This window comes from Aotus nancymaae, unplaced genomic scaffold (assembly GCF_030222135.1).
Source record: "Aotus nancymaae isolate 86718 unplaced genomic scaffold, 86718_ANA_hifiasm-v0.15.2.pri h1tg000018l, whole genome shotgun sequence".
Taxonomy (NCBI): Eukaryota; Metazoa; Chordata; class Mammalia; order Primates; family Aotidae; genus Aotus; species Aotus nancymaae.
The window spans coordinates 6,996,063-7,019,708 of record NW_026988430.1 but is presented as its reverse complement, the minus strand read 5'-3'; the positions used below and the strand labels follow the sequence as shown (position 1 = coordinate 7,019,708).

Here is a 23,646-nt window from a genome sequence, read left to right as displayed (position 1 = left end):
CCACTTGTAGCGAATGAGTACCTCTCTAGCAATAACATGGAGTTCCTTACTTCCTGGGGCAACATGCTTGTCTCTGAATTTCTGCAGCTAACCGGAATATTCTTTCATCTATTAAGTCAAAATATGGCCCTAGTTTTACTAGTTGGAGCCAAAAATGGAAAAATTTAATTTTGACCAAAAAAAACTGGTTGATAAGTGATGGTAACTTGGGGAGAAAAAAACATGATACCTTAAAACAAAAGTTCACAAATATTTATAGAGCTTTATTCATAATTGCCAAGACTTGAAATCAACCAAGATGTCTTTCAGTAGGGGAATGGATAAATACACTGTGGTACATCCAGAAAATGGAATATTATTCAGTGCTAAAAAGAAATGAACTATTAAGACATGAAAAAACATGGAGGAACCTTAAATATGTATTACTAAGTGAAAGAAGGCAATTTAAGAAGTCCACATACTGTATGATTCCAACTATATGACATTCCAGGAAGGCAAAACTATGGGACAGTAAAAAGATCAGTGGTTTCCAGGGGGCTAGGGATGAGGGAGGGATGAATGGACAGAGCACAGAGGATTTGAGGGGCAGTGAAACTACTCTGTGTGATATTACAATTGCACATATGTAGTATTATACACTCATTCAAATCCACAGAATGTACAACATCAAAAGTGAACCCAAACTTAAACTATGGACTTCGGATGATAATGATCTGTCATGTGATTGTACCACTCTGGTGGGGGATGTTGATAATGGGAGAGGCTGTACATGCGCAAGGAAAGGGGGTATATGGAAACTCTAAAAAAAAATAAGACTCAGGCTATGCCTGGTGGCTCATACCTGTAATCCCAGTACTTTGGGAGGCTAAGGCAGAAAGATTGCTTGAACATGAGTTCAAGATCAGCCTGGGCAACATACTGACACTCCATCTCTATAAACAAAATTTAGCTAGGCGTGAAAGTGCCCACCTCTAGTCCCAGTTACTCAGGAGGCTGAGGTGGGAGGGTTGCTTGAGCCCAGGAGTTCGAGGCTGCAGTGAGTCATGATTGCACCACTGCATTCCAGCCTAGACGACAGAGTGAGACCCTGTTGCAGAAAAATAAAATAAAATAAAGGGGCTGGGTGCGGTGGCTCAGGTCTGTAATCTCAGCATTTTGGGAGGCCAAGATGGGTGGATCATTTGAAGTTAGGAGTTCGAGACCAGCCTGGCCAACATGCCGAAAAACCATCTCTAATAAAAACACAAAAATTAGCTGGGCTTGATGATGTGTGCCTGTATTCCCAGCTACTCAGGAGGCTAAGGCATGAGAATTGCTTGAACCTGGGAGGCAGAGGTTGCAGTGAGCCAATATCATTCCACTGCACTCTAGCCTGGGCAATGGAGTGAGACTGTCTGAAAAACCAAAATAATAAATAAATAAAATAACATAAAGACTTAATTTTAAAAAACCTTTTAAAGGAAATAAAAAAAAAAAGAAAGCAAAACTTGAAGAGTCTTCAAGATGCCCCAGAGTCAAAGGCGGGTGGATTTTTTAAATTTTGTTTTTGTTTTGCCATAATTCCTAAGTAGGATATTCTGTTAAGGAAGATGATTTGAGGGAAAAATCACATTTTATAAAAACATATATATTTCAGGTTCTGCTCTTGGTTCCTCAGATGTGTCATTTCATTTGCTTGTCACAATTCTCTGTGATGGACATGATTAATACCACCTTGTAGATGAGGAAACCAGCTGAGAGTGACTAAGCAGCTTATCCAAAGTGACACACGACGCTCTTCAAGAGGCTAAAACGCTGGCAGAATTGTGAGTCTGACCCCAGATGAGTAACTGACAGACTGAAGAAGAAAGGGGCGGTTCCTAAATAAACCAGTGTAACTGTGCAGGTGTTCTTGGTGTGCTCAGGAAAACATGAGGGCGTACATAGAAACTGAAAACAGGGCACACAGCTGTGGCTGAACAGGAGTGGACAGAAACCTCAGAAAGTGGTCTGAAAAGCTAGCCCTGAAAAGGAGCAGGGTGGTTTACAATGGTGAAGGCAAACCCTCTGGATGCTCTTTCAGCTTTGTTTTTCTGTCTTCCCTCGGGCATATACACCCAAAAATGGTCTTTGCCATTTGCAACGTGTAGCTCAAACCTTAGTGGGAGGAAACTAAAGTCCAAGGAAACCATCTAATGAATTTAAATATCCTGGCTCAGGGAAATTAAACCCCAAACACTGAGATAACTTGTGAACTAGGCTGTGAACTGCTATTAGTAGCCATTGAGAAATCATAAAACAAGTGCCAGAGAGATGGGGACCAGAACAAGGAGGCTCTTTATGGAATGATAGGAATGATCTCCAAAATACACTGAAAAGAGAAAAGTCTCAACTGCAGAATGATGTGTCCATTTGTGCTATAGCTGGCCTGGAGCCAAAACCTGAGCAACGCCATTTTATAAGACAAAGCTGTGTCTCCAAAAATGAGTTGTAATAACTGCCCCATTCTCCTTGCAATAACTGCTGACTTTGGTTTTTGCTTATCAGGATACGCGGCCCAAGCTAATTTCATCTTGACCCCTGTGAACTAAGATCTGTAAATTCGCATCCTTTGTAGGGACATGGATGAACCTGGAAACCATCATTCTCAGCAAACTGACACAAGAACACAAAACCAAACACCACATGTTCTCACTCATAGGAGGGTGTTAAACAAGGAGAACACATGGACACAGGGAGGGGAGCACTATACACGGGGGTCTGTTGGGGGGAGGGGGGACAGCGGGGGGGTGGGGAGTTGGGGAGGGATAGCATGGGGAGAAATGCCAGATATGGGTGAGGGGGAGGGAGGCAGCAAATCACACTGCCATGAATGCACCCATGCAACAACTTTGCATGTTTTTCACATGTACCCCAAAACCTAAAATGCAATAAAAAATAAAAATAAAAAAAATAAAAAAAATAAAAAGAAAATGTGGTACATATACACCATGGAATACTATATAGTCGTAAAAAAGAATGCAATCATATATTTTGTGGGAACATGGATGGAGCTGGAGGCCATTATCCTTAGCAAACTAATGTAGGAACAGAAAACCAAATATCACATGTTTTCACTTACAAGTAGGAGCTAAATGCTGATAACTTCTAAACACAAGGAAAGGAAAAACAGACCCTGGGATCTACTTGAGGGTGGAGGCTGGGTAGAAGAAGATGAGCAGAAAACATAACTTTTAGGTGCTGGGCTTAATACCCGAGTGATGAATAATTTGTACAGAAACCTTCATGACATGAGTTTACCTATATACAAGTCTTCCCATCTATCCCTGAACATAAAATAAAAGTTTTAAAAACGAAAAAAAAAAAAAAAAAAAAAAGATCTGTAAATTCCACCGCTACCCAGACAATGTATAAACTAACGTTTATTTTGACTTCTGTAAATCACTTAGGTAGCAATTAGAGTGACAATAAGCCCCCACCCCCCGTCCCTGCCCAGGAGGTGATTTACAGAATCCACCAGCCCTCGGAATGTCTGAAGCCCCTTCATCCCCCTCCCCGCTTGTCACCCCCACTCCTAAGGTGGTTTTTCTGGTATAAAAAGTCTTGGCATCCTCCCTTCGGGGCCGTGGGTTAGAGAGACGTGAGTCCTCCGTGGTCGCCGGCAATAAAGACCCTGCAATTTGGCATACTTTTGTCTTGGTGAATTATTTTAATCTCGCATCCCAATACAGCACATTTATGCTACCATTTGCACACAGAAACGTAAGAGGATATCCCTTTGCTTCCAGACACACTGAAGAGCTCTAGATGGATCCCACATCGCCCACCACTGGTGGGTGCACTTGGTGGCTGGGCAAAGGGGCAGGAGCAAAACCTTTCACTGTAACCTTTTACATGTTGAATAAGTAAACTGTCTTACTTGTTCCAAAAAAAAAAGAATAAAACTTAGAAAATGTCTACCTGATAAAATACTAGAGTTTGAGAGAACAGATTTTTAAAAGAATGGTTTGCAAGGAGACACAATGATCCCCAGGAGCCAAAATAAGCCAAACTCTAGGATCCTTTCTACGGTGGGGTGTGTAGGCCCTTTCTACAGTAAGGTCCTAGAGTTTGGCTTCTTTTCAGCACCTTTTCCACTCCCACAAACTTGGCTCCTCCCAGCAGAAGGAATGGTTGTAGTTGGTGTGTTAATTTGCTTACGGTCACACAGCCAGGATGTGGCCAAGAGGACCATGCCTATGCCCTCTCTTATACAGACTTTTCTTATGGTCTTCTCATTACTGCATTGACTATGTGCAAGTCTTATTTTCTGCTCCCTGACACATGGTTCCTAATGTAATTCCGTGCAATGTAAATCATTAAATATATGTTGGAGCCAGGCATGGTGTCTCACACCTGTAGTCCCAGCGCTTTAGGAGGCCAAGGCAGGAGGATCGCTTGAGCCCAGGAGTTCAAGACCAGCCTGAGCAACATAGTAAGACTCTGTCTCTACAAAAATAAAAAAATTACCCAGGCATGATGGTGCATGCCTGGGGTCCTTCCAGACTATTTGGGAGGCTGCGGTGGGAAGATCACTTGGGACCAGGAGGTCAAGGCTGCAGTGGACCATGGTCATACCACTACACTGCAGCCTGGGAGACAGAGCAAGATCCAATCTCAAATGAATACATAAACAAATTTGATTTAATTTATTGTAATCTTCTTGGCTTAATGTTCCAAAACCAATTTCCACAGCATAAAACCACCATAATTGGGCTGCCTTTTGAGACTGATCAAATAAGGATAAATGTCCCATCCAAATATCACTGAGAAAATATTAGCAAGATCCCACTGTTGTGGGGGAAGAGAGAAGTATCAAGAGTGCATAATTCTACTCTGACTATCTGTACTGTAATTTGCTTAGGAACAGTACTCTCACAGTATTAAACTACTTTTTGAAGTGGAAATCAACATGTAAACAAAGACAATTCAATGGCAAACTCAGTAACACGCACAAACTTTTAGGAAAAGAGAACACACAACACCAAGAATCTACTGTGTCTCAGCAGCCAGGAAAAGGAGCATGAGAGATCTGATCATGTTTTCCACTGACAAACTTGAAAACTTCGTAAGGTCACGCCCAAGTTCAAGCTGGAACTTTAATATTCCATGAATTCAGTGGAAAGACCTCCACCTTCCCTTCCATTCAATATGATGATTGTACAGAACCAGAAAAGCAGAACTTTCTTCTGGAACACAAAACTTGTTCTATGGTGGGATCCTACAATTCTTTCCCTTTTCTCCTCTTCCATAAGGGAGTGTAGGGTACTGGAACCTGACCATGTTACCTTCAGAGAAAGCATTTCTCATCTGCTCCCTAGGTAACATGCCAGGTGCAGTGGCTCACACCTATATTCCCAGCTACTCTGGGGCCTGAGGCAGGAGGATGGCTTGAACCCGGGAGTGAGACTAGCCTGGGCAACATAGTGGGACTCTCTCTGAAAAATATAAAACAAAACATTCCTAGGCAATAAGAAGTACCTTTCTCAAGAAAGAAAGCAGGAGATCCTGCTTTTTGATAATGTAAACCACTAGAAGAACCACATTGAATTGGCTTTATAATGTATTTTTTTTTAATTTATAATACGTTTTTAAAAAGCTCCTGCACCCAATTTTCTTTCCCTTCCCAGGGCAAAGGATCAGCATGGTAGCTGAGTATGGGGCAGTGAAAGGATGTTATGGAGCCATGCAGAAGCCTGGGTTGGTCAGTGAGTCTGGAGGGTGGGGAATGGGGAGTTGGGTGCAGGTGGCAGGTGGGAGAATTGGCTATATTGATTGAGCAAATAGGCACATAAATTGAGGATAATGAGAGCCACGTTTCTCATTACTACCAGAGATGATGGTTACAAACAGAGAAAGGGGCAAGGCTAGAAAGAACCCTGAGTGGTTGGATTGAAATTGGAAGTGTGGCTTTATTATATATACACAGGTTACATATAATATGTATTTTATAATATATTTTGTTATATTTATAATGCATAAATATATACATACGTTTGTAAAATGTTTACATTTATAATATTTATAAATATATGAAGTAATGCTTATATATAATGTATAAATATTCTATATAGTGTTAATATATAATCTTATAATCTTATATATAATGTGTGAATATTCTATATATTAGAGATATCTATATATTAATATATTCTATATTAATATATAATCTTATAATCTGATATATAATGTGTGAATATTCTATATGGTGTTATTAATATATAATCTTATAACCCTAACCATCAACTGTTATGAATAACACCAGTTAGGGTTATAATATATAATCTTATATTGTGTTATGAATAACTGGTGTTATTCATAACAGTTGATGGTTAGGGTTATAAGATTATATATTAATAACACCATTCACAACAGTTGATGGTTAAGGTTACAAGTTATTCATAACAGTTGATGATTAGGGTTACAAGATTATATATTCCCATATAGAATATTCACACATACAGCCCCAAGAAACACTTCACATCTCTCTTCCTTGTCTTTGAAACAAAAGGGACCACGTCTGAACGCTGTGCGGGTTTTTGGGTTGTACCACCCACTGCCCCAGTGGAGTTGGGCCTGGTTAGGAATACAGAGTGCAAAGCTGGGAGGGGTTTTGATAACAGATCACACAAATGATTCAATCTGTTAAACTGGTTTCAGATAGGATGAATACAATATATTCTTACACTTTGCCAGAGGCACCAAGTTCCATTTTCCATTTTCTTTTTATTCCTATCTCAACAGGTGGTTCTGGAATATTAATGAATCCCTGCAGTGTTCGCAGCAGAAGCCTTGGTGGCTGAGGAGTATTCTTATTCGTCTCAAATTTATGTACATGTAAACCTAGACATAACATGAGTCATGTGTGACTTTTAAAAAAAGAAAAATCTTAAGAAAGCAAAGGTTGAAACACTGGGCAAGATACTCCACACTAAGGCAGGCAGATTCTTTTTTTTTTTTTTTTTTTAACTGCCATGATTCCTAAGTAGGAGATTCCATTAAGGGAGATAGTTCAGGGAGGGAAATAATATTTTACAAAAAAAATCTATGCTTCTGCTTCTGTCTTAGGTACATGTATTTGTCATTTCACTTAATTCTCACACTGTGGGAGATGGGTAAGACTAGCTCTGTTTTTCAGAGAAGGAAATAATAAAGAAGAGCAGAACTCAGTGAAATGGGAAACAAAAACAATGGAGAAAAACTAGGGAGACAAACAACTGGTTCAGAAAAAAATGTATAAAATTGACAAACCTCTCACAAAAAAAAAAAGAGAAAGAAAATACAGATTACCAATGGCAGGTATGAAACTAGGAATATCACCACAGACCCCACAGACTCTAAAGGATAAAGGAAAATACTATGAATAACTCTACACACATAAAAGTTGACAAAAGACATGGACCAACTGCTTGAAAAATACAACTCACTCAATATGAAACAGGTAATATGAGTAGCCCTATAACAGTTAGGGAAATTTGAATTTGAAATTTTTTTAAACTCACCCTTTCACACCAAGAAAAAAAAGAAAACCTCTAAGCACAGAAGATTTCACTCAGAATGCTAACAAATATTTAATGAAGAATTAACATACACTTTACCTAATTTCTTCCAGAAAAAAACAAAAGTTAGGAATACTTCCCAATTTACTTTATGAAGTAATATTTATAGTACTTCAACCCTGTTATGAGGTTGAAAAGATAAAAGAGAGACTGGAAGAACATATTTGCAGACCACATATCCAATAAAGAACTAGTTTCTAGTGTATATAAAGAACTCACAGAATTCAACAGTTAAAAAAAAAATCATGGTATCCAATTAGAAAATGGGCAGAAAACTTGAATAAACATTTCACTGAAGAGGATGTACAGATCACAAGCACATGAGAACATGTTCAACACCATAAACCATTAGGAAAATGCAAACTTAAAAAATGACAACTGTCATGACACAACTATCCCAATGACTAAAATAAAAAAGAGTCACTACAGTACCAAATGCTGGCAAGGATGCAGAAAAGCTAGATCAGTTGTAGATTACTGGTGGGAATGTAAAATGATACGGTCACACTGGAAACACAATTTGGCAATTTCTTAAAAAACTAAACATGCAACTACCCTGTGACCCGGCAACTGCTCTCTTGGGCATCTTCCCCAGAGAAATGCTCCCACAAAATGTTCACACAAATCTGTACATGATGTTTATAACAGCTTTATTCATAACAGCAAAAAACTGGCAATGACTCAGATTCAACAGGTGAGGAGTTGAACAAACTGTGGTGCATCCCTACCATGAAATACAGGATGAAATAAAAAAGGAACAAACTTTGATACATGTAACAACCTGGATGAACTTCCAGAGGATTATGCTGAGTGAAAAAAAAGCCAATCCCAAAAGTGTATACACTTTTGTGTGTACCATTCCATTTACATAACATTCTTGAAATAACAAAATGATAGGAATGAAAAACAAACTATTGTGACTGCCAAGGGCTAAAAGGGGGTAGGGAGAGGGAAGTGGGTGTGGCTATCAAGGGGTCATATGAGGTCATATGAGGGACCCTTCTGGTGGTGGAAATGTTCTATAAGGTCACGATGTCAACGTTAATATCCTGGTTGTGATATTATATTATCATTTGACAAGATGTCGCCAGTGCAGGAAACTGGGTAAAGGGTACAGGGGATCTACCTGTAATATTTCTTACAACTGCATGTGAAGAATCTACAATTACTGCAAAATAAAAAACATGAAATATTAATACATTTAATTAAATTTTTAAAAAACAGGACAGGCATGGTAGCTCACGCCTGTAATCCCAGCACTTCGGGAGGCCAGGATGGGAGGAAGGCTTCAGCCCAGGAGTTTAAGACCAGCCTAGGCAACATAGTGAGTATCTGTCTCTACAAACATTTTTTTTTTTTTTTTTTGAGACAGCGTTTCGCTCTTGTTACCCAGGCTGGAGCGCAATGGCGCGATCTCGGCTCACCGCAACCTCCGCCTCCTGGGTTCAGGCAATTCTCCTGCCTCAGCCTCCTGAGTAGCTGGGATTACAGGCACGCGCCACCATGCCCAGCTAATTTTTTGTATTTTTAGTAGAGACGGGGTTTCCCCATGTTGACCAGGATGGTCTCGATCTCTTGACCTCGTGATCCACCCGCCTCGGCCTCCCAAAGTGCTGGGATTACAGGCATGAGCCACCGTGCCTGGCCTACAAACATTTTTTTAAAATTAACCAGCCATGGTGGCACATGCCTGTAGTCCCAGCAACTCTGGAGGCTGAGGCAGGAGAATCATTTGAGGCCAGGAGTTTGAGGCTGCAGTGTGCCATGATAACACCATTACACTCCAGCCTGTGTGACAGAGTGTGATGCTGTCTCTAAAAATAAAAAATTAAATTAAAAAATTAAAAAACATGAAATACATCTCACCCTTCATACTGACTTTAATTTATATTTTGAAGAAAAATTATTTTAAAATTATATTTGAATATCATTACTTTCTTTTTAATCTTTGAGAAGAATTACAAATTGCAAAGTCATAAAAATGAGAAAATACTAAAGTAGAACTAGGGGGAACTTAAGAAGAAAAAACAAAATTCACTCATTACTGAGAAAAAAATGAAAACGAGTAAGAAAATTATTGTGATTAAATGTATAGCCTAACGGGTCATCTGAAATCCCTGACACTTGATCTCCCTTACTAGAATATTTAATTATATCAGAACATTGTGAATAAACAGACAGCCCCCAATACACTCTTGCCTCAAGCCTTGCAAATATGAGCCATGCCTACTTCCTGCCTCCCCGCTCTCTCCTTGTGATCTGACAGCACTCATGAAGGGGAGAACACAATCAAACTCTGTTTTACAGAGAAACACAAAACAGTTTTACACAGCATTGCTATTATACACTGATATTCTAGGAATGCAACTAACATGTAACTTAAGGAAAGACAGTACTTTGCTTTATTCAAAACGTTTAGCCTGAGCTGTCAGCATTTCAAAGTCACTGATGTCAACACTGCCTGGTATTTGAATTCTCAACACTGCACCTGTGAGTCAGTCTCATTTGCAGCACTCATGCTTAAATACAGCAATCTCCACTAATGCACAAGCATCTAACAGTCTTCTAGTGGAGTCAGGCTCCAGCATCTACACATTGAGATGTCACTTTATTAGAAACTATTTGCCTGGCTCATGCCTATAGTCCCAGCACTTTGGGAGGCCGAGACGGGTGGATCACGAGGTCAAGAGATCGAGACCATCCTGGTCAACAAGGTGAAACCCCATCTCTACTAAAAATACAAAAATTAGCTGGGCATGGTGGCGCACGCGCCTGTAGTCCCAGCTACTCTGGAGGCTTAGGCAGGAGAATTGCTTGAACCCAGGAGGCGGAGGTTGCGGTGAGCCGAGATCGTGCCATTGCACTCCAGTCTGGGTAACAAGAGCGAAACTCCGTCTCAAAAAAAAAAGAAACTATTTGCCTTTTATTTCTTCTCTACATTATAGGTAGGGCATTATGTTGATTTTTTTCAGTAATATATATGGACTGGTGAATTTCATTTTAGAATATTAAAGGGGCACATTACAGAATAATCATCATTTAAAAGGGTAACTGGACTACTAGGTTGAGGCCTTTGACATGAGCAGCTTCAGAAAGCCTGCTAGTGCTTCCTTCTCCTTGCCTGCATGCACAGAAGGCCACATGAGGGAAACAGCCACGGCCAGATGATAAAAACAGGGGCCATCCTGCAAGCAGAAGGGGAGGACAAGGCCACCTTCCAGCAGGCACTAAAGTAACAATGAGAACAACAAAAACAAAATACACAAAAGAAAAGAAAAGAAAAAAATGGCAAAATTGCACTTTCCGCTTTAGTGCCCTCCTTACTTTCACCGCAGATGATGCAAAAATTTTTCTTCTTCTTTCAACTAAGCATAAATGTTATGACCTGGCTGAGTGCTGTGGCTTATGCCTATAATCTCATCACCTTGGGAGGCTGCGGATTCAGTGAGCTACGATCACGCCACTGCACTCCAGCCTGGGCAGAAGAGTGAGAGCCTATCAAAAAAAGAGAAAGAGAGAGAAAGAGAGAGAGAGACAGACAGACACAGAGAGAGAGATGATCTGATAATCACACATTCTCCAGTAGTATCTCTCTCAATTTCTGACTTGGACAAACACAAGCTTCCTTCTATAAAAATAGGTGATCACAGAAAACTCTCTAGAACTATCTGGAAAGCTCTGGCAGATCATAGGACCATTTGAAGATTCCAAGTAAATAGGCACCTATGAAACAAAGTTACTGGTAGAAATGGGAGATTTCAGAAAAATCTCCAGCTTGCATTCTCATTGAAATTTAAGATTTTATACCTATGAAAGTTGAGCAAGAAGGCAAGAATGAGAAATAATTTGAAGTCAGATAAGTTAGACTAAAGATTAAAAACACAATAGTTGAAGAAAAGAAACATACAGAGCAAAGCATATTAGATGATAAACTTTTTAAAATCAGAGCATGAATGAAAGTGATCACAAGAATCAGAGAAAATATATGACACAGAAGAAACACTCAGGAGACCAAATACACACATACTTTAATTTCCTGGAGGAGACGCCAGGGTGAAAAGAGAAGCAATAATCAAAGTAATAACAGAATGCCTAGAAGGCATTTAATAAAACCCATCACCAAACCCTAATAACTCAAAGGAATATAGGAAGAGGACTTAACATGTAAACCGATGCCCCAAGCCAACTTTCTGCATCATATTTAATGACAAAACACCAAAATCACCCACAATAAAGTGAGAGCAAGTCAAGATGTCACTAACAATTAACACAACTGGGGTCACACACACAAAACAGCAAGAAATACTGGAATGGGGGAGACAAGGCATTGTTACCTGCAGCTGATATGACTGTCCGCTTGGAAGGCACCCGAGAATCAGCTGAAAACCATTAGTGCTAAGAAGAGAGGATGGTAAGGGAGCAAGCCAGTTCCAAACTAAATATTTTTAAAGTATCTAATTTAAAAATACAGTCAATGACAGTGCTAATACCCAGATTGGAATGATACAGAGAAGATTAGCCTGGTTCCTGTGTAAAGATGACATTCAAAGTTGTGAAATAATCTATATTTTGTTTTAAAAAAAAGTATAATGAATAAAGAACTCCATTCACAATAGGAATCAAAGTATAAATGAAGGTATAAACTCAACAAAAAGGAAGGAAGGAAGGAAAGAAGGAAGGAAGGAAGGAGGGAAGGGAGGGAGGAAGGGAGGGAAGGCATGATCAAAGGTATAAACTCAACAAAAAGGGAGGGAGGGGAGGAGAGAGGGGAAGGAGGGAGGAAGGAAATAAGCAAACTTTAGGGGAAAAGCCAAAAAACGAAGAGAGGACATGGAGAACTGGAGAGGCTACTGGGTTCTGGATGAAAAGAACTGGCAAAGATGTCAGTATTGTTGGGGAGGTGCAGAGAGAGCTCCTGGCTGTCTGTACCAAAGGCACCCAGGGAGGACCCAGGAAAGCTGCCATCCCCAAACCAGCACTGCACCTTGTGCCAACACAGAAAAGCCACAGAAAACCCCTTGGCCCCACTCCAAAGCCCTGACTAAATCATATACTCCTGGGCAATGCAGGGCCACACCACCACTAGAAACTGAAAGCCACTCCTGGTCCATCCACATATGACGGATAAACAAAGTGTGGCTATCCAGACAATGGAATATTATTCAGCTTTAAAAAGGAAGGACATTCTGACACATGCCCCAACGTGGATGAATCTGAAGGATACTATGCTAAGGAAAATTAGCCAGTCACAAAAAGATACTGTATGATTAAGTAGAGTGGTAGCTGCCGACAGGGGAATGGAGGGGGCAGACAGGGGAGTGGGGGGCGGGCTGTGGACAGGGGATGGGAGGCTGCGGAAAGGGAAACAGGGAGCTGTGGACAGGGGAACGTGGGGCTGCAGACATGGGAACAGGGAGTTGCTCAGTGGGTACAGATGTGTAAGCTTGAAGGACCTGCTATGCAGCATTGCCCCTGAATTACACACTTAAAAATGTGTTCAGAGAATAGATCTCATGTTAAATGTTCTCACTACAATGTGAAAATGAATTAAATGTAGAATAAAATAGAAGAAAATGAAAATACAGACAGTTCTAAACTTATGATAGTGTGACTTACCCTTTTTGACTTTAAGGTGATGCAGAAGTGACATGCATTTAGTAGAAGCTATACCTCAAGTGCCCAACCATTCCGTTTTTCACTTTCAGTAAATTAGGTTGGTGCAAAAGTAATTACAATTTTTAAAATGGCAAAAATCACAATTACATTTTTGTACTAACCTAATACAATAAATTACATAAGATAGTCAACTCTATTATAAAATAGGCTCTGTGTTGGATGATTTTGCCCAACTGTAGGCTAATGTGAGTGTTCTGAGTATGTTTAAGGCAGGCTGGCCCAGCGATGATGTTTGGAAGGTTAGGTGCATTAAATGTATTTTCAACTTAGCATATTTTCAGCTTATGATGGGTTTATCTGGAAGTAACCAATGAAGCAACTGGAGGAGCATCTGTACCGAATCTGAATTTTTTTTTTTTAAATCACCAACTATATTCATTGATAAATGACCTGTCTAAAATTATGAAAACAAGAACAAACGCATTCCTGGCACTCTGTGATTTTGCAGGTTCTTAGCCCCAAACAGACTCGACCACACCTGCCCCAGGCCCCTTCCTTGAGTCCCCAACACTTCTTCAGGGCCCTTCAGAACTCACAGTGAAATCAACACTTCCCATAGGCTGAGCTCTCTGAATGTCCCCTGACTTCCACGGCTGGATGAATCCCACCACTGCCTTTCCAAGCCAGTCTGTTCCCTTTCTCACATTTCCCAAACTGAAGGTCTTGCTGTACCTCATATTCATGACTGTTGCTTCCCCACTGCCTGTTCTCCTCCCTGCTGTAAGCAGACACCCTCTATCTCCGCAGTTCATGCAGCAAGACCTGGCATCCTCTTTCCCTCCCTATTGCCATCTTCAGACCCCTACCCCCATCTCCCCATTCCCTAATGTCCCTGGTTCATGGTGCTCCTCCTTCTGTGGCATCCAAGAAACTGACCTACCCACCTTCCGGCCTCTCAATTCCAAGACTTCCAACATTCCCTTCCTCTACTGTCCTCCCAACAAGCCAATCCATCCATGGTTTTCTCACAGCCTCTGTTTCCTAAGCTGCAAGTCCTGGTCCCAATATTTGTCTCGCATGGACTTGGACAGTCTGCTCAATCTCTTTATGCCTCAGTCTCCTGATCTATAAAATGGGAATGATAACAGGGTTGTAGTAAAGACTAAAGAAGACTATATTCATTGCATACTGAGAACAGTGGTTAGCACATAGTGAGCAAAGAATGCTAGTCACCAGTACTAGTAATTCTATAACACATAAAGATGATGGGGGAAGAAGATGAGTCTCCCTACTAGAGGAAAACAGAGTAGCAGAACAAGGAACTCTGGAGTCAGACCCTAGGTCTGAATTTGGGAACACTACCTAACCTTCTGGAGCCTTGGCTTCTTCACATGTCAGATGGGGATAAGAATATTTGTCTTCCGTGTTAGAGGAGTTTCCCTGATAGGAGCCCAGAGTTATTCCCTCCCTGTGTCAGAGAGGACAGGTGTCTCAGGTTGGAGCCTCAGGCATTACCTGGGTGTGATGCAGGTAACTGGGAATGCAAGGATGCAGGGATCAGCAAGGACACAGACAGCTTCTTGGCAGTGAGCCAATCACGACTGCTTGCCCTTACTGATCACCCTCTGAGGGGTCTGAGATTCTGAAACCATTAAAGCAGAGTTTGGCCACAGTAAAACTAGCCTTTCACATTTATTTTGCCTTGTTTTTTAACTTTTAAGAGAACATTGATATCAGTTTAAAATAGTGACATTCCTTTGTATTCCACATGTGTTATATAAGGAAACATCTAAATGGGCACGTCCGTGTCTCACGGTTTTTAAAATGTTTTAAATGTGGCTATGTGAACCTCCTTCTAGCCAACTGCTGTCTCCAGAAGAGATCCGTGTTCACTCCTCATCCCTTGGGGGCCCATCAAATCTCATCTCACTCATCCCACTGCTAACATGAGCAGAAATCTTACCCGACACCAACTTTACAATCTATCAGGAGAATCCAGCAATTCCACTTCCGAGTATATACCCCCCAAAAGTAAAAGCAGTGTCTCAAGAAGATATTTGTACACCTGTGTACAGAGCAGCATTATTCACAATAGCCAAAAGGAAAACATAGGCCAAGCTTCCTTCAACAGATGAATGGATAAAGAAAATATAGTATATCCATACAAGGAAATATTATTCAGCCTCAAAAAGGAAGGAAATTCTGACATGTGCTATGGCATGGATAAACCTTGAAGATACTATGTTGAGTGAAATCAACCAGTTGCAAAAGGACAAACACTATATGATGCCACTCCTATGAGGGGCCTAGAGCAGTCAAGAGACAAAGAATAGAACCAGCTCCTGGAGAGGAATGGGAAGTGAGTGCTTAATGGGAACAGAGTTTCACATTGGGAAGATGAAACAGTTCTGGAAATAGAAGGTGGTGATGGTTGTACAACGTGAAAGAACTTAATGCCACTGAACTGTACGCTTAAAAATGATTATGTGTATTTTTCCACAATTCCAAAACTAGGAAAGCTGAGAGCCAGCTGGCTTTCCCCTTCAGAATACATCCAGACACAGCTGCTGTTCCCTGGTGCCACAGCGGCCGGCCCAGCCCAGGTCACTTCTTTCCTAGACCACAGTCCCAGCCTCCAATCTGTTCTGCTCACTCCATCTGTCCACTCTCAACAAGCAGCCAAAGCAGTCCTTTTAATGCGATCGGGTCATATCACTGCTCTGTGCAAAACCTTGCAAAAGTTCCCCAGCGGAGTCGGAGTAAAAAATCTAAAGTCCTGACAGTGACTCGCAAGCTCCTCCATATTTCTGCCCTCTTCCCCAACTGCTTGTTCACTCTGCTGCAGCCCCACTGGCCTTCCTACCCCTTCCTGGATGTGGGGGACACGGGCCAGCTGTCATCACTGCCTGGAATGTCCACCTCTCCAGCCGTCCACCTGGCTTTCTCATCTGTCCCACATCTTGCTCATGTAGCTTTATGAAGGCAAGGATGTTTGTTCTGCTCACTCATGTAGCCCTTTTGCCTAGAACAGTGCCAGGCACATGGTAGCCTCTCAAAGATATTTGTTGAATTAATGAATAAATAGGACTGTTTCTAAAGTCAGACACATTAGTCAGAACTGGAACTTGGAGCTGAGGAGCAGGTGGGTGCTTTTGACAAGGCTGCCACCTAGTGGCTGGATTCCTTGACCGCCTTCTTGACCCTGGGGCAGGCAGGGAGGACTACCACTTGCATACAAGGAACCTCCTCATTCTCTAAAAGCTACACCACTGTGTAACATGAGATATACACAAAGGACACCTCAGGGAGAAGAAGAAGAAGAAGAACTGGAATCCAGGCCAGGCGTGAAGCCTGTAATCCCAGCACTTTGGGAGGCCAAGGCATGAGCCCAGGAGTTCAAGACCAGCCTAGGCAACATGGCGAGACCCCAGTGGTATGCACCTGTAGTCCCAGCTACTCGAGAGCTGGGGCAGGAGTATGGAGGCAGCGATGAGCTATGATTGCGCCACTGCACTTCAGCCTGGACAACAGAGCAAAATCCTGTCGCTAGAAAAAACAAAAAAAAGAATCCAGAATTATATTTTGGAATTCAGAATTCAGATATGTGAATAATATCAATGAAAGAAAACCAATTAGAAAAAGTAGATGCCTAACAATAAAAGAAAAAAAAAGAAAATATGAAAAAAGAGAAAAAAGATAAAAAAATGAAAAAAAAAATAAATAAAAGGAAAAAAAAAGTAGATGCTCCATAAGGAAACCTGGGGTGGGCATGGGAGAGAAAAAAATCAAACTTGTTTGACTTTTCCAAAGCCAAGGTTCCTGGTTTGGGTGAAATACCATGCTCTTCCTACAGCTCTTATGAGTATGAAGAGAGACAGCAGCTCAGAGAAGCCAGCACAGTGGCAGGCAGGTGGCAGGGCTTGAAAATAGTAGTCCCTTTCGTGATTTTTGCTGTGTTCTTGCTATTGTTGGAGAGAACTTTGGCAAAGCCCCAGAGAACAGCATAAGGCCTGGAAACCAGAAACTAGAAATAGTCTTGAAAAGAATGAAGAAGTTCATGTCTCCCCATTCAAGCAGTTCCAATACCACCCATGATAGATGGTAAGTTGGTGCCCTAGGCAAGGCTGAGGCAATAATAAAAATTATGATGACCAAAAGATGACACATTTTCTCCTGGAGTAGATTTCAGGGGTTCTCCCTGAGGACAGATCAGCTCCCAGGAAAGGGCGCAATAAAATACATGCTGACCATAGGTTTCACTCTTGTGAGTTCAAAATCACAATACTGTGTTAAAATTTCACAACAAAAATCTTTCTCAAAATTAATACAATTGAAAGAAAATACAGATAATACCATGCTATGCATCTTAGAAAGTTTGTCCCCTAGTCAAAAGTACAAAAACTAAGTCTTGGATGTCATAAAAAGAATTCTGCCCCCTGAAAGTCTATATACAATAATCACACCTTTCCTTTCAGAGGAAATCAACTATATGTTGTCAGAATTCCCCCAATATCCTTTAATTTTATTCTTTTTCTTCACAGCTGAGCCTATAGAAAATTGCTTCAAGTCCAGTGAGCATCTAATGGGAGATGCTATTACCAACATGCTAAATTATTTCCATCTGTCTAATAATTTCCACTGTATTGAGTGTTTCGGTGGGTTTTTTTTGGGAGGGGTGGTTGTTGTTGTTGTTGTTTAACATTGAATGACCTCTGAACTTTTTATTGGCCTCTGCTCCCCAAAGAGTCTCCTGCTTCTGCTGGCCTAATGTCTCAGAACTTTGGTGTCATTGGTCTCAGACACCACTTTGCAATCCACTATCCGGCTGATGGTGGTCTTTTGGATGATTTGCATGGAGTTGCTGCTGTCCAGGGCATCACTAAGACTGAAGTCCTCGCCATCTTCTAGCAGGCGGCGGTAGGTGGCGATCTCAGCCTCCAGCTTGACCTTGATGTTCGGCAGAGCCTCTTACTCCTGGGCCTGGCGCTGTCCCTCTGCCCGGGTCTGTGCCAGCTCTGACTCCAGGTGCAGAAGGATCCCGTTAAGCTGCTCCATCTGCAGGGCGTACCAGGCCTCCATCTCCCTCAGGCTGTTCTCCAAGCTGATCTTCGTATTTCTCATGGAGTCCAGGTCGATCTCCAAGGACTGGACTGTACGTCTCAGCTCTGTGAGCGTCATCTCAGCAGCTTCAACCTCAGTGGACTGTGTGGTGACCACTGTGGTGCTCTCCTCAATCGGCTGAGTCCAGTACTTGTCCAGCTCCTCTCAGTTCTTCCGAACCAGCTCGTCATATTGAGCCCGGACTTCTGCCATGATCTTGGTGAGGCCCTGAGATTTGGGGGCATCTACCTCCACGGTCAACCTAGAGCTGGCAATCTGGGCTTATAGGCCTTTTACTTCCTCTTCATGGTTCTTCACGAAGAGCAGCTCTTCCTTGAGAGCCTCAATCTCTGTCTCCAGCTGCAGCCGAGTGACACTGGTGTCATCGATGACCTTACAGAGCCCATGGCGCATAGCCAGCTCTGTCTCATACTTGACTCTAAAGTCATCAGCAGCAAGACGGGCATTGTCAATCTGCAGAACGATGCGGGCATTGTCCACAGTATTTGCGAAGATCTGAGCGCTCAGGTCCTCGATGGTCTTGAAGTAATGGCCCCAGTCTGTGACCTGGGGTCTCTTCTTCTCCAGGTGCTCCTGGATTTTGCTCTCCAGCTTCCGGTTCTCGGTCTCCAGGCTCCTCACTCTGTCCAGGTAGGAGGCCAGGCAGTCATTCAGGCTTTGCATGGTTTCCTTCTTGTTCTGGATGCCTCCCATTCCTGCCAGACCCCCGGCCATCCCCGCAGCCAGGCCCCCGACCCCCATGCCGCTCTGGAAGCTGGCGGAGTGCGACACGGAGATATGGGAACCAGAGCCCCCAGCACCTGCACAGACGTTGGCCACGCTGCTGACTGGCCGGGCGCCGTAGCTGGGCACCCAGACGGAGCCCACAGACTGGTAGTTGGTGGAGAAGGTGGAGCGAGTAGTGAAGCTCATGCTGCCCAGGGAGGAGAGCGAGAGGACAGGACTCAGGCTTTGCCGACGACCTGTTGTTATTTCTTTTTTTTTTTGAGACGGAGTTTCGCTCTTGTTACCCAGGCTGGAGTGCAATGGCGCGATCTCGGCTCACCGCAACCTCCGCCTCCCGGGTTCAGGCAATTCTCCTGCCTCAGCCTCCTGAGTAGCTGGGATTACAGGCACGCGTCACCATGCCCGGCTAATTTTTTTTGTATTAGTAGAGACGGGGTTTCACCGTGTTGACCAGGATGGTCTCGATCTCTTGATCTCGTGATCCACCCGCCTCGGTGTCCCAAAGTGCTGGGATTACAGGCTTAAGCCACCGCGCCCGGCCCCGTTGTTATTTTTTGATGAAGTCTCACTCTGTCGCCCAGGCTGGAGTGCAGTGGTGTGGTCTTGGTTCACTGTAGCCTCTGCCTCCAAGGTTCAAGTGATTCTTGTGCCTCAGCCTCTCAAGTAGCAGAGATTACAGGCACCCACCACCACGCCTGGCTAATTTTTTTCTATTTTTAGTAGAGAAGGGGTTTTGCCATGTTGGCCAGGATGGTCCCAAATGACCTCAGGCGATCTGCCTGCCTTGGCCTCCCAAAGTCCTGGGAGTATAGGCATGAGCCACCACACCCAACAGAATTGAGACTTTAAAACCCACACTTACTAATACAAGGTGAGTATCCCTTATCCAAAATGCTCAGAACCATAAGTGTTCTGGATTTCTGATTTTTTTTTTTGGAATATTTGCATTATACTTACTGGTTGAGCATCCCCAATCCCAAAATCCAAAATCCAAAATCCAAAATGCTCCAGTGAGCATTTCCTTTCAGCATCATGTCAGTGCTCAAAACATTTCAGATTTTGGAGCATTTGGGATTTTGAATTTTTGGATTTGGGATGCTCAACCTGGACAACTGGTTGCTGCAGTCCCAACCAGCACTTTCACTTTCCTGGTTTTCACACATGTAAAATAGACAAAATGCAATCAGATATTGAAATGATTACTGAAACAATGCTATACAACTGCGGAGGTGGTAGCACCTACAACAGAGAGGCACTGGATGCCGCTGCTCCTAATGGTCGGTCCTAATAGACTGGAAGCCACCCATTCCAAATGAGGCAGTCTGGGGACATCATGACAACGTACAAAAGTGTAAGCTCTCCAAAAGTGCTACCAAAATGTTGAGGACTACTGACATTTAAAAATAAAAGCTGCAGAAACAAAATGTAATTTTCAGATTCAACCTATTAAGTCAAATAATTTAACTTCACTTAAATGAAGTAATTGACAATTTGTATAACTAGGAGAATAGTAACTGCCACTTACATTTCATTACAGTCTATAACATATTCACAGACCATTTTCCCAACATCACTGTGTATTAGATAAGTAGTTATTTCCTTTCTTTGACAAATAAAGGATACTAATGCCCCTTGGGGCATGGGAATTTGTCTACTTTAGGAGCCAATATGAAACCAAGGTATTTTCTCAGAATCCTGTGCAAAGGAGCAGATGCTGTAAGCAAACAACAAAAAGAAAATCCACCAACAAATGGCTAAGGAACAACACAGAAGACAAGTAGAAGAGGAAGGATTATGTGTTTATATTTATATTGTCTAAATTTATATTGTATTTACCTTGTTTTTAATTTTTTATAGCAATGTATGCATATGTTTAAACTGTTCAAACAGCACAGGAAAATCTAAAATGAAAAAATCTTCCTCTGCCACTTTCAATTCTGGTAACACTCCTCGAAGACAACCATTCTGACATTCTTCCAGGGAAAAAAATTGATTTTAATAATCGAATTAACATATACTTTGAAAATCAAAACCAAATTAAGATTATACCATATGTACCATGTTATCTTCCCCACTTAGTAATGTATTTTGGAGATCTTTCCCTATCAAGTACACACAAATCTATTGTATTCATTTTCATGCCTGTATACTGTTCTACTGCACCAAAATCACATTGTTCAACTAGCCCTGTATGAATACATACTCAGGTTGTTTCCCATATTATACTATTATAAATTATCTTGCAACTGAACTTGGTCATACGTGTTGGCATTCTTTTCCAAGAATATCAGTAATGTTAAGTGCTAAACAGTAGAAATGCCTGGTCAAAGGTTATATTAAGATTTAGATAGATATTACCAAATCGTCCTTGTGCATCAACCATATGTGGCTCCTTATACCCTTAATGACTGACACCAGAAATCATAAACTGTTTTAATTTTTGCTATTAGGGAAAATTATATATCTAATTTTGCTTTATTTTATTTATTTTTTTTTTTTGGGAGACAGCGTCTCACTGTTGCCCAGGCTGGAATGCAGTGGTATAATCTTCACTCACTGCAATCTTCGCTTCCCAGGTTCAAGTGATCCTCCCACCTCTATCTCCTAAGTAGCTGGGATCACAGGTGCACACTTCCATGCTCAGCTAATTTTTGTATTTTTTTGTACAGATGGGGTTTCACTATGTTGCCTAGGTTGGTCTTGAACTCCAGGGCTCAAGAAGTCTGCCTACCTTAGCCTCCCAAAGTGCTAAGATTATAGCCGTGGGTCACTGCACCCAGCCTGGCTTTACATTTCTTGAACTATAGGTAAGGCTTAGTATCTTTCCACTGGCTATCTGTATGTTTTCATGGGAGCTATACATTTTTCTATTATGTTATTTTCCTTTTCTTTTATATATTTAATTTTTTTTTTTGAGACAGGGTCTCACTCTGTCATCCAGGGTAGAGTGCAGTGGTGTGTTCATAGCTCATGGCAGCCTCAAACTCCCAGGCTCCAACAGTCCTCCCACCTCAGCCTCTCAAGTAGCTGGGACTACAGGCATGCACCAAGCTAATTTTTATTTATTTATTATTTTTATAGAGATGGGGTCTCACTATGTTGCCCAGGCTGATCTTGAACTCCTGGGCTCAAGAAATCCTCCCACTTCAGCCTCCCAAATTGCTGGGATTATAGGCATGAGCCACTGCACCTGGCCTATTTTTCTTTTTCTTATCAATTTGTATAAACTCTTTATAAATAAGCCCTTTGTTACATGTATTGCAAATAACTTCCTCTTTTTGCAAAGAAGTTTCTTTTATTTATGTAAGTACATTTTTCATCTTTTCCTTTATAGCTTCTGTGTTTGTTCCTACTTAGAAAGGCTCTTCCCAGGCCCAAACTACAAATTAATTCTCTGATGTTTTCTCTTTGTACTTTCGCAGTTTCATTTTTTAATATTTAAATCTTTAATCCTCTTAGAATTTATTTTGATGGGAGGAATGGAATAGGGATCCAGCTTTATTCTTTCCTAAATGCTTACTCAGTCACATTGTTGAGTGAATTATCCACTGTGATATGACATGCCGCCTTTCCCCTGTACTAAACCTTCCAGTGTATTCTGCACTTTCTTCACCGTTCCACTGAGCTGCCTATCGCTTCTTCAGTTCAAGGATGCCTAAGGTTAATCCCCTGATTACTATTTTCAGAATTTTCCTGGTTACTCTAGAATATTTATTCTGCTAGGTCAGGGTTTCTCAGCAGCAGTACTGTTGGCATTTTGGGGCAGGACATTCTCTGCTGCGGGACGGTCCTGCGCATCCTTGCATGTTTGGTATCTCTAGCTTCTACCCACTAGATGGCAGTAACAGCCCCGAGTCATGACAGTGAAAAAGAAAAGAAAAAAAAAAAATTCTCCAGACATTGCCAATTGCTCCCTGGTTGGAGCTGGAAGGGAAAATCATCCCCCATTGAGAACAACGGGTTTTAGTTAAAATTCAGTTATTTTATTCGTGTTTCCACTCCCAAATTCCCACTGATATTATAATCAAGATGAAAATGAATTCATAGAATAATTCAGACATCCTTATGACATTTTATACGTTGTACTAATTAAGTTTAATCTTCACTATATTTAATCTTCCTATCTAAGAATCACATAAATGCTTCCACTTATTTATGCCTTCTTTGAAGGACATAGACTTCTCCATGAAAAGAGTTTTAAGATATTTTCATATAGATATGTACACTATTTATTTCTAAATATTTTGCCCTTTTATTCCTTTATAAATACAATTGTTTCTTACATTATTATTTTTTCTAATTAGTCACTGGTAAGAAAGCTACTGATATATTAGTCTACAACTCGCCACATACAGAACTCTTATTGTCTCTAACAGAATTTCAGGAAATTCTAAGATACAATTTTCAGGAAATTCAAAGCATACAATGTTATTATCTGATTACAATCATCATTTTGTTCCTTCATTTCCAATATTTATGTACTTCTATATCTCTCTTATCTTACTGCCTTGGTTAATATCTACAAAAAATTTTAGATGACTGTAGTGATAGTAGGCAACCTTGAATTGTCTTTGACTTGAATGGGAATTGCTGATTTTCATTTGTG

General features: G+C 41.4%; 2 protein-coding genes and 1 non-coding gene across 8 annotated transcripts in view; 1 reads left to right on the top strand and 2 right to left on the bottom strand.

Annotated features, from left to right (window-relative positions):
- SPECC1 (sperm antigen with calponin homology and coiled-coil domains 1) overlaps positions 1 to 23,646 on the bottom strand; it is a 308,899-nt gene that overhangs the window by 183,325 nt on the left and 101,928 nt on the right. The window lies entirely within an intron of this gene.
- LOC135275832 (U6 spliceosomal RNA) lies at positions 12,045 to 12,149 on the top strand. The gene has a single exon (XR_010343401.1). It is a non-coding gene; the product is annotated as a U6 spliceosomal RNA (small nuclear RNA).
- LOC110567545 (keratin, type I cytoskeletal 18-like) lies at positions 12,898 to 23,600 on the bottom strand. The gene has a single exon (XM_064378215.1). The coding sequence runs from the start codon at positions 19,224 to 19,226 to the stop codon at positions 18,576 to 18,578; it is 651 nt and encodes a 216-aa protein (XP_064234285.1). The 5' UTR covers positions 19,227 to 23,600; the 3' UTR covers positions 12,898 to 18,575.